Raw genomic sequence first — 12,144 nt, forward strand, 5'->3', positions numbered from 1 at the left:
TAGTGATGAATTTGAAAGGCATAATCGTTTCTTTTTCTAAACTTACAACAATGGAGGCTCGAAGAGGTGAGTTAATTGGCAGATAAAGAGTGGAGTAAAATGTACCATCCGGCAGCTCTCGGGTTCTACACTTGGGAGCCAGATGAGTAAACGGATCACTCGGTAACCTAGCACAGTATCTGCAACGACAAGGAGATCCTGATGGTGAGCCTTCATCCAAGGAGGAGGCGGAGCGGGCTGCACTGGTATTCACAAGCGGAAGGCTGTGTGACTCCTCGTGGCTCCTGTCCTCCGGGACTGACCGCTTCCATCTCAGTGAGGACGACAGCACCATCAGCAGCACTTCCTGTGACAAGACTTGCTCCGTGCCATGCAGCACAGCCGCCAAGAACTACATGCAGCAACCAGGCTCAGTATGTGGCAAGTGTAACTCAGGAACTGGATTTTAAACTTCACATAATTTTAACTACAGTTATAATGTAACCGAAATTGAAATAGTCACACGTGCCTACCCTGGTGGACCTGGTGGACTCAGACTTCCTTCTGAGGAGTGGCTGCTCTGCATCAAAGAGAACATACCACACCAGGGCTTATTTTCAACAACCTCATCTGCCAGCAACTACCGGCACCTGTGCAAGAAAGTCATGCGCAGAAGGTGGAAGGACGCCCAGCGCTGACACCGGAAAGCATCAGGGCAGACGGCCACACAGCAGCAGCACAGGGCAGTGTCCGAGCAGGGCAGGAAGGCAGCCGGAGGGAGCCAGGGGCCAAGGAGGGACCTGGGCACTGGACCGGATGGCAACCCAGTAGAGTCAGGAGCCAGAGCCTTTGGAAAAAGAGCCAATTCCGAGTACAGGCAAGGAAACTCTTGAGTTTAGAACATCTCGCTGTAACATCAAGTACAAATGTGTTCAAAGAACAATGGGGACATGTCAGACACAGAAAGGGCTCCCACTGGCCATATCTAGGACAATTTTAATACCAAAATAAATAAGTAATAAATAGTACCAGACAAAGAGAACAGAACCCACTGAAGAAAACAGAAGCCCTAAGTCCACACTGAGATACAAAACAAACGGCGTGAGGAGAAAGCACTCCTTTATAGCAGAATGCCGACTAGTAAACAGAGAGGGGACTGTTACTAGAAAGTCACCCTCCATCCGGCACTCATCACAGTAACAACTCAAGCAAGAACCACCAGTGGTGCCTAAACAATGGGTGGAAGTGGGGAGAGGGATAAATTTTACATTGTCTCAAAGCATCTCCCCATGCAACACTTGCTAATTTTAATGGGGAGAAAAGACAGCCTGATAGTAGAGAAAGCTAGCAGACTTTACTCCAGTTATCAAAGTTACCACCACCAGTAAGTGGACTAAGTGGCATCATATGCCACCCAGTAAGGTGCAAAAAGAAGAAACAGTATGACTTCAGTGATTGTTTTGTGGTGGTTATGTGCTGTCGAGTTGGATCCAACTCACAGAGATCCCTCCTTGGGATTCCGAGGCAGTATCACTACGGAAGTAGATGGAGCAACCTTCCTTCTGAGGAGTGGTTGGTGGGTTTGAACAGCCAGCCTTCTGGTTAGCAGTCAAGGGCCTTAGGCACTACGCTACCAGAGCTCCCAGTAATGAGCTGGCCCAAAATGGATAACCTGGGGCTAATCCTGAGAAAATATCAGATAACCCCAAAGATGTTCAGAAGTTTCAAGCCCATGAAAGTCAAAGAAAGCTTGAAGATCAGTTCCGGGCTGAAGGGGACCACTGCTGTTAGATACTGTTGAGTCGGTTTCAACCCTGGGAGCCGCACGTAACAAAGGAGGACTGCCCCAGAGGGTTGTCTAGGCTGTCATCTCTCACAGGAGATGGCTAGGTCTTCGCCCCCCAGAGAAGCTGCATGGGTCTGAGCTGCAACCTTCCAGCTGGCACCCCAGCACTTAACCACTGAGCCCCCAGGGCTCCTTGAAGGAGATTAGGGAGCTGTAACGATGGATACCAGCAGTGATCACGGACTGGACACTTTTGCTGCAAAGGACAACCTCTAAAATCTGCATGGGTCTCTGAAGGTAAGGGCACATGGGAGTTCTGGGCAGCATTCTTGCAACTTTTCAAAGTTAGAAATTGGAGGAAAAAACTAAAGAGACAAGCTTACGTCTGTGCCTTAGTCTTAATCTCTGAATGAAATTTATCCCGATATGTAATCTAGATACATACACGCTGTTCTTAGTTCTTAGAGATAGTACTGCCAGCTCAAGACAAAGTGAATTAGGACACTCAAAAACACAAATTACTTTCTCAGATCTTACATAATTGCTAACGAGAAACTCGTTACCCGACATTTATGGCACAAAATAACAAATTTTAAGATGTAGAAAAAAATTAGTGAATATTAAATTAATTCTAACCAAAATAAACATCGTGTCACCCTTGTCAATAAGCATTCAACATTTCTTACTAACAATACAGTGTTTACGTTTTAACCAAAAAAAAAAAAAGAACAAATGAAACAAAACTACTCTTTCTTCTCTCCTCAAAACATTACCTGCCATAAATGAAAAGGTCAGTGATTGCAAAACACGAATGACAACACGGTACCGAGCGGCTGAGATTACACCCTGCGACGCCGGCAGGCTGCCACGCAGATGACGGTACCTGTTGATGTGTCCGATGGCCGTGTTGATCGTGACCCGGGGACCCCCGTCATCAGGCCTCAGCACATACGGTGGGAAGACATCGTCATCGTCTACTACAGGCTCCACGTCCGTCTCACCAGCATCAACCGACTTGGAACATTTGTTTCTCAAGATCTGAACGTTTTCAAAACAGAACTTCTGATGAGAAAAAACTTCTTTGCCGTAAGTGAGCTGTCTGCTTCTGGACCTACAGAAAAAGCTCTCTCCACCCGTAACATCTATCTCCTCAAACATAATTCGATATCCCAAAGGAGGGCCCTGCTCCCCAGAATCCCTCCCGGCTCCAATCGCACAGACACCCACCACAGGTACAGGGCTACAGTGTACACATCCACTCGTAAATGTGTGACTCTCTCATCAATACAGGGACTATGTCATCAGTCCCAATCACTCCACAACTCAAGTAAGCAGTCACTTCCCTGGCCCTAAGAAGGTAACACTAATAATGCTAATATTCCACATGATCATTTCCATTGCTACTTTACTGTAAGCTTTCAAACACGTCGTACCACATTGCTGGGTCTCTGTCTGGAACCATTCCCAACTTTCTTATAACAGACACACTGTGGGTCTCCCCATTAAACCATTCTCTGTAGATAAAACCATTCTCAACTATTTCTACACACACAGAAATCCTTCCCGAGAAAGGATCTCGTGCTTGGAGAGGGTCAGGGACAAAGGGAAAGACCCTCAACGAGATGGACTAACACAGTGGCCACAATAACAGGCTCCAGGATTATGGCGGACGGCGCGGGACCAGGCAGCGTTTCATTACGTCACCCGCAGGGTCACTGTGAGCGGGAGCCAACTGGACCACACCTAACAACAACAACATGCACACAAAAACGGGTAACTCTTTAAACACGCCACATTTATTTTTGGCTCATACCTTTTCAATAGCTTTGTAGGTTTTAAGGTCTTCTTCAAAACTTCTTATTTTGTCTGTATCTGCTAACATGATGTAATTAGAGATTGGGGCCCTGGCCCTTCCCTTAGATTGAACATAGGATCGATATTCTGTGGGCAGATCAAAACGGACCACCAAGTTGCATTTTGGTATATCGACACCCTCTTCTACGATACTTGTTGCAATAAGCAGATTGGTCTCATGTGCTCGAAATTTCCTAAGTACCTGCAAAAGAAAGAAGAAAGAAAAGTCAACCAAGAAAAGCAACTCTGAGATACGCATCTCAATTTCTTCATGCTCATTTGTGTCAGACTTCACAGTACTGTGTCAATTAATTTCTAAAGAAAACAGTATCCTAAGTGACAATGTCATTTCTGACACACACTCTGGACATGAGGTATTATTAAGGTCAGACTAAAAGACGACAGTAAGAGAAAACTTGAGATACATGGAGACGTGGGCAAAGAAACCGCAATTTAATGAGTACTTTTTAACTGGACGAGACTTAAAAATCGAAAGGCCTTACTGCCAAGAGATCAAAGTGGATCCATGGAAGCAGAGGTGGGGAGGGGAGTGCCAGGTCTGTTTGGGGGGACGCAGAACTTTGGGAATTGGATTGTGGTGATGGCAGCACATGGTACGTTTAATTCATGCCATGGAATTGTACACTAAAAATGCTGATGACGACACGTCTGCTCTCTGTATTTCACGACACTAACATCTAAAACACGGCACAGTGCCTTTCTGTTTTACCTAAGTACCCATGTACAAATCACAGCAAGCCTTCAGGCTAAGGGGCTAGCTTCTTTCACGACCCAAGTGGATCCAGGCCGGTAAGTGGCCACATGAATGCCCTTCCCTTCTGGAGACCTGGGGAGAGGCTGACCCTCCACAGTGACAGCTCAGCTCTGTGATACTTGGTCCAAAAATGTCAAAAATCTTTCACTGAAATCCTTCAACCACTTAGAATTAAAGGTGAGCAATCCTTTTCTGGCATCTTGGGAATTTTCAATTTAAGGAGTTAGAATTATGATTTTAAAGTATGTGAATTTTTTTTTTTTTTTTTTTACACAATAGTTAAAACAGACATTATTCGCCACCCAGCGTAAATTAACAAAATACACTGATTTTTAGAAGGGCAATTCTAGCCAACTGTGGCTGTTGGACTACTCTAAATTGGAATATTATTAAAAAGCTATGATTTGGAAAGTGATTCCAACATGCATTATTCTGCTAATTATGTTAGTTACATAAAACAAAGCAAACTCACTGCTATCGAGTTGATTCCAACTCATAGCAACCCCCATTGCGTTTCCAAGGTGGTAAATCTTTATGGAAGTAGATTGCCCGGTCTCTCTTCCACTGAATGGCTGGTGGGTTTGAACCACTAACCTTCTGGTTAGCAATCAAATGCATTAGGCACTATGCCACCAAAAGGCCTATAAAGTTATACAACATACTTTAAATAAAAGGTTCTTGTTTGTTGGTCAGAATACTATATTAGATTTTAGCATCTTTCCAATGCTATTGCCTATATATTAAGACCTTAAAAAATATGAGAAAAATTAAGCTAAAATCTTAAAAAATTCAGTACCAAACGAAGGAGTTAGGGTTGAAAATGAGCACGCGTGCAGGCACACACACACACACACAGCCCCTTTCTAGGCAGAGATTTCCGTCCACCGCTTCACAGTCTGAGGGGCTTCCTGGTCCCACCTTAGTTTTTCTATGGAAGGAACTACAGGCCACCATTCCACTAAAGCAAATGAAACGGCAGGTGACAGTTTAGACACCAGCTGACTTACTGGACAGCTACTGTATCTCTGAGCACATGATCCCTGCACAGCCCCCTCAGAGGAGACAGCCAGCTGTTCTAGATGACAGACTGTCTACATGTGAACAAATACCAGGGGCCTAGGACGGAAGGACTTCCCTACAGCAGAGTCTGTCTGCATCACTCTGGAGACGGCTAGTGTACGACAGTTTTCACTTAAGTTACCTCTTCCTGTTTTCTGAATTCAGCTTCCATCTGTTTGTTGCGAGGCTGGTTCTTCCCAATGCCATGTCCAGTTATGAAGTTGCTGCTGATGTAAGCCAGTTCTGGGTCTTGTTTGCCAGCTTCCTTTATCAGTCTAAGAAGACGATACACATTTGGAAGTTAAACATCGTGGAGGGAAAAAGTAATTTAAACTTTTGTTTGTAACGTCTCCCTTAAAATGGAAATATATCTTTTGGTTTTGTTACCACTAGGTTCAAGAGACATCCCAGCCACTCTTCACCCCGCTGATCTGCAAAGTATGTATAATACTAACTATGAGGTCAACCTATACTGGCAACGACATGGCTACGTTACCTTAAGCTTTCTGAGTGGCAACAATGACTTCTTAGAAATGTGGCTCAGGACGGGGCCAAAGAGGGCTGAGAGGAGCATGGGTCCTCACCCTCAGCCCCCAGCTTCAGGACAGGACTTTGTGAGGAAGAAAGCTACCACGCAGCTCAGTGCACGTCTCCAAACACAGGGCCGACAGGCGTAGCCTTTCTCTGTTGGCTGTGTATACACAGGACAAGGACCAACACTGACACCAAACAGATAATCTCCGCAGCAAAGCAAACCCCGTGCCCCCTCTCAATTTAAGAAACGCACTCCAGCTGTACGTGAAAGACAAGCCTGATCATTCCCTCCCATCTCACCCCAACACCCTGCGCATCACTGGGAGGAGAGCAATGCCACTCAGTTCCCAATACTGCCTGCCTGCCGACCCTGCTCCCCAAAGCTGTGCAGCTGGCACACAACGGCCCCACCTTGTCCCTCCTGCCTGCTCCTTTCTATCAGCTGGGGCACCGGTGACTGAAGCTGGCCTTCGAGCTGTGGAATGACAGACAGCTGCAGGACGGATCACATTACACAGGTACAGGAGGTTAACAGCGTTGCCAAGGCAGCTAGTGTGCAAATGCCCACATTCAAAAACTCGGCACAGAAGAGAAATGGTGCTGCCCCGAGCCGAGTGCTTCCACGTGGCTCTTCTGAAGCCAGATAATAGAGAGGCCTTCTGAACAGAAAACTGCCTTTAAGTCAAACCATTCTCCTGCTCTTGTCCTAAGCACACGAAACAGCCTAGTATCAGAGAGCTGGGAGAACCCCTGTGTGGGTGCCCAGACTCTCTCCAACTCCCAGTCTGCAAAGCATGTGCGCCCAGGCCAGCCTGAGAACGCTTCCTACAGTGCACGGGGCAGAAGGCCAGAGTCCAAGACATCCTCACCGCTCCAAAGTGCATCACTCTGATAATGAACTCACAATGTCAGTCAAGACACCAGGCATCCATACAAACCATAGACAGCACAGCCCAAAGTCTGCGACAGGTAAAGGATCTTGGAATCTGCCCATCCAGAGCTCAGCGGACCTGAGCACCAAGGTGAACACAGCCGAGGTAACCGCAGAAACAGAAAGCACTTCACTTACTCCCGTCAGTGACTGATGTGTTTTGTTTGCCAACCTGCTCAATCTGGGAGGTTTCAATTAGCTGAGAATGGAAGTGCTAAGAAGAAACACCTCTCATGAATGAGCACCCCCACCCCATACAGCAGAGCGAGCAAGTACATCAATCAACAATGAAACGCGACATGCCTGTGCTGATGCATGAAGTTCAGAGAGAAAAAAACCTACTCCTCCACTGGATGAGAGGAGCTTTGGTGGTATAATGGTTAAGGCACTCAGCTGCTAACCAAAAGGTTGGCGGTTTGAACCCATGAGCTTCTCTGGGAGGAGGAAGATGACGCAGTCTGCTTCCATAAACACTTACAGCCTTGTGAATGGGGCAGTTCTATTCTGTCCTATAGGCTCCCTGTGAGTTGGAATCAACTCGATGGCAGTGGGTGTGGTTTTTCTACTGGATGAATTTAAGGGGTACCTACAGTCTGCTTCCATAAAGAGTATAGCCCTGGAAATCCTATGGGGCAGTTACACTCTGTCTTACAGGGCTGCTGAGTCAGAATTGACTTGATGGCAGTGCGTTGCATGTGCCTGAGACAAGCTATAAATTCTAAGTTTCAGGGGAAACAAAGCAAGTGTCCACTGTTCTCAGGGGGCTCACAAGTGAGCACAGCACCCGGCAGACAGAGCCGCGGTGCCCTCTGGTTCTCGACCAACTTGACTCAAGCCAAGAGTGAACCATCTGACAAGCTTTCCTGCTGCTCTGGACAGGGCTGCTTCACCCATCCACGGGGAAGAGCTGGGTTTTCTTTAAAAGTTCAGGCCCTCAGACAACAGTTTTCTACAATTCTAGAGAAGAATTATTCAATGACTACCATTACCAGAAGAACTAACTGATCTGTCCTGGAAGAAGTGCAGCTGGAATGCTCCTTGGAAGCGAGAATGGCCAGACTTCACCTCACCTACTTTGGTCATGCTGTCAGAAGGGACCATTCCCTGGAGGATATCATGCTTGGTAAAGGGGAGGGTCAGTGAAAAAGGGGAAGGCCCCCAACAAGTTGGACTGACACAGTGGCTGCAACGATGGGCTCTGGTATAGCAAGGATCATGAGCCCGGCACAGGACCGGGCAGTGTTTCGTTCTGTTGTACACGGGGTCACTATGAGTCAGAGCCAACTCCATGGCATCTAAGAACAACAACTACCTACAACAAAATTTTAAAAGCATTAAAACTCAAGTGCCAATTTTTATGATATTTAACAGACATCAAATTACTATCAAACTGCTATGAAGTTTCTAAATGCTCATTCTCATCTTGGTTGACCGGGTCATGGAGCTGAGGCCTGGGTGGGCGGCACCACCGGCAGACTGCATCCTGAGGAGCACAGTGACATCTGTGTACACAGCCGGTGTGTCACCTCCCAGTTAGACTGCAAACAGCGATACCAAAGCTACAAGTGTCCAGGGTAGATTGAGAAAAGTCATGGATGATTTATAAAAACCTAAGAGCTGACTGAATAGACTAATCCAAGGACACAAACACATCGACATATCACTTGAGATCTAACTTCAATACTTCTATATTTTATTAATGTTGAGAATATCAAATGTAATTCCTCTCTAATCATAGCCCCCAAATGTGTGCATGAATTAGCACCTACTGTGTGCCAGGTGATAAGGTAGCTAGTTTTATATACCCTGTCATCTGAACCTTAGTAACAACCCAATAAGAAAGGGCTTATTATTATCAGTTTACAAAAGAAAAAGCTGATGATTAAAAAAAAGTCAAATAACTTTCAAAAAATAGACATCTAAAAAGTGGGTAGAAGTAAAAGGAACCAGGGCTCACTAGACAAACAGCCAATTCTAAAGTGGAGGCAGAGAAAACCCAGGAAGAGCCTGGAGCATTGACAGACCAGAAAGGATGGGGGCCATCAAAGGGACCCCCAGAGTAACTGCCAAGAGCTCCCCAATGGCCCAAGTGGGAACAATTTGAGCCACAAAATAAAAAACATAGTGGACAATAATCCAAAGTATAAAATAAACAAACATGAAGCCATACTGATGAACATGTATGATTCAATTAAACGCTGTTAGGTGCTGGCAAGTAGATTCATAGCGACCTACGTACAACAGAATGAAACACTGCCTGATCGTGTGCCAGCCTCTTAATTCTTGCTATACCTGAGCCCATGTGGCAGCCACTGTCAGTCCATTTCGTTGAGGGCCTTCCCCTTTTTTCATTGACCATCCACTTTATCAAGCATGCTGTCCTTCTCCAGAGACTGGACCCTTCTGACAATATGACCAAAATAGGTGAGACGAATATATACACACAGATAAATAAATTGGTAAAAGAGACAAATTTTCCTTACAAAAGAATTCCAAAGAATATAAGTAAATACAGCTCTCTTTAGGAGGTGGAGTTTAACCCCTTCCTCTCCCCACCTCCCAGGATGGGCTAGAGTATGAAAGGGAAAAACAGTAATTCCCCAGAAGAGAAACCCAGCAAACACTGATCTTAACCAAGTGTTGAAGATGAACATCACCTGTGATAACTCATGTTGATACTATTAACCCACTGCAGATGAAATCAATTCTGATTCTTAATGACCCTATAGGACAGAGTAGAACTGCCCCATGGGGTTTCCAAGGCTTTAATCTTTCTCCCACGGAGCAGCCGGTGGGTTCAAACCATAGACCTTTCAGTTAGCAGCTGAGAGTTTAACCACCACACCACCAGCCAGAAGGGTACTCTGCCCCTATAACCCAAGTCTAATTCTCAGAAAAACCTAAGATGAACTCAAATTGAGGAACATTCTACAAAATACCTGACGAGAACTCCCCAAGACTGTCAAGGTCAATACAAACAAGGACAGACTGAGAGGCCCTAAGAGACCAGAGGAGCCTGAGGACACGGCAACTCAGTCTCGTTCCTTGGGCTGGAGAGAAGACATTAAAAGGACAACTGGTGAAACCCTAAAAAAATCTGGTATTCAGTTAATGTACAAATGCCATTTCCTCAAACCAAAAAAAAAAAAAAATTCACTACCATGGAGTTGATTCCAACTCATGGTGACCCCTATAGGGTTTCCAAGACCATAAAACTTTATGGAAGAAGACCGCCTCATCTCCTCCTGCAGAGCAGCTTGCAGGTTCGAACCACCAACCTTCTGGTTAGCAGGCAAATGCCTTAACCACTGCACCACCAGAGCTCCTTGCCAGTTTCCTAGCTGTGGAAAATATATCATGGAAATAATGTAAGAGATGGAAATGGAAGCTGTGAAAAATGGGGGAGCAGGGGAAACCGGGTGAGGGGTACAAGGGAACTCTCTGGAACCGTCTTGTAAATGCAAATTTATGCCAAAGTAAAAGTTGATCAGGGACACGGGGGCATAGAGATAGGAGTGACCCAGGTTTGTCTGCTGTCCATGTCACACACCACTAGGAGGTTACACACACAGTGGAAAACACTCAACCAGGAGACAAAACATTTTCTACCACTAGTCATCTGTGTGATTTCAGGAGTCACCAACCGAGCCTTGGTATTCTCATCTGTAATATGGCAGGAACACTTCCCTCCCTCTCTCCCTCCCTCCCTCAGGGAGTGTCATCAAAATTAAATGTACAAAGGTAACTTAGGAACCAGAGAGTCCCACGTGAATATAAACTAAAGGGAAAACGATCAACACACAACCACACCACCCCTACACACAACAGGACTGTGATCCATTCTTCATCAGAATAGAAAGCTGCGTGCATGTCACAATAGCTCAAAGTCCCCTGAACCCGTTCACTGAAGAAGGGCTTTTCCTCCCATTAAACTGATGGAAGGAAAGAATCTGGACTTCAGGAAGTTTTTCTAAGCTTATTAAAAAGCTTACTGGAACAAGACCCCTATTGTACATTTAATTAGCTGCCTATAAACCCAACCGGCAACCGCTCGAGTCATCACACGACACTGAATTCCAGCCACAGTTTATGAAAGTGGATCATAATTAATCTGATCCTCAAAGGAACCGATTATGGATAAACCCTTTCAGGTTAATATTTCTGCAACGAGAACTGGCACATCTGTACATAAACAGACACAGAGAAAAGCAAAGAGAAAACAGAGTCAATCCTTCAACCTCCTGAATGGGTGAAGGTGGGGTTCTGTAACTAGGCCAAGAGCTCTGCCAGAAGGGTCAGAAAAGTTCATCTTTTCCGGTCCCCATTCTGATACCCCCTCAGCAGTCCAGCTGCCTTCCCACTGCCCACTCGGGTGTCGAGTACTCTCTGAGCCCCGGCGCATGACGGCTACAGACAGAACTAGAGGTCAGGAGTCAGGACCGAAGGGCTGCAGGACTGTCTCTGCCATGACTAGCACTTAACTTTTCCTCCTGAGGCCCTATGTTTCTGGTTTTTTTTGTTTTTTTTTTTTAAGACAACAAGTGGGTTAGATCAGTCAGTCTGTGAGGTCCCTGTCCAACCATAAACCCTCTGATAGGAATGTAATTCGTTACCTGAAGTTACTTTATTTCACATTCATCAGAAGGATCCGCCCCACTGACTATGAAACTCACCAGACTGAAAGCTGCCAGATGACCACCCTAGAGTCCAATTTCTCCTTACTCAAAAGTTTTTAAAACCTCTAAACATTTAGCAGCAGTTAAGGAAAAAAAATGCCAATTACCTCAGGAAACAAAGCTTAATTTTTCCTCAGAGATCCCTACTTGCAGAAAAGGCTCTGAGGGATCAACTTTGGCCAATTAATAGATCTCACAGAAAAGCAGATTGTCTTAAGAACAAAATAAAGGCCCTTTTTTTGGCAGAAAAAACAGAGCATCTATGCCAAACCTAAAGAGCCACGCAGTAAGCGACTATTTGACACGAATGTCAAGTACAGCTCCTCGGCGGGGTCTGTAGCCAGGCAACATGAATGTTCACTGGGGGGGGGGGCTGTGGTTGGTAGGTGTTGTCAAGTCAGCTCGACAACACCCAACTCTCAGGGGCTGGGTTCACAACCCACAATGGGACCCACTCTCACCACCTCCGTGCACACTCTCAGGACTCCTCCTCATCATTCACCTTCTCTTCTGAACCAGAATTTAACACGCAGCCAAATGAACTACTAGA

The 12,144-nt window shown here is 45.7% G+C and overlaps 1 protein-coding gene across 1 annotated transcript in view; it reads right to left on the reverse strand.

The window, feature by feature from the left end:
* DICER1 (dicer 1, ribonuclease III) overlaps positions 1 to 12,144 on the reverse strand; it is a 56,933-nt gene that overhangs the window by 27,822 nt on the left and 16,967 nt on the right. The window contains exons 8-11 of the mRNA XM_007944523.2: positions 5,596 to 5,728; positions 3,579 to 3,821; positions 2,649 to 2,803; positions 47 to 179 (exon numbers count right to left, since the gene is read on the reverse strand). Of these exons, the coding sequence (XP_007942714.1) occupies positions 47 to 179; positions 2,649 to 2,803; positions 3,579 to 3,821; positions 5,596 to 5,728 (664 nt within the window). The remainder of the gene's footprint in view (positions 1 to 46; positions 180 to 2,648; positions 2,804 to 3,578; positions 3,822 to 5,595; positions 5,729 to 12,144) is intronic.

The sequence above is a fragment of the Orycteropus afer genome, unplaced genomic scaffold (genome assembly GCF_000298275.1).
Source record: "Orycteropus afer afer isolate SDZICR_OR568_19922 unplaced genomic scaffold, OryAfe1.0 scaffold00127, whole genome shotgun sequence".
Classification (NCBI taxonomy): domain Eukaryota; kingdom Metazoa; phylum Chordata; class Mammalia; order Tubulidentata; family Orycteropodidae; genus Orycteropus; species Orycteropus afer.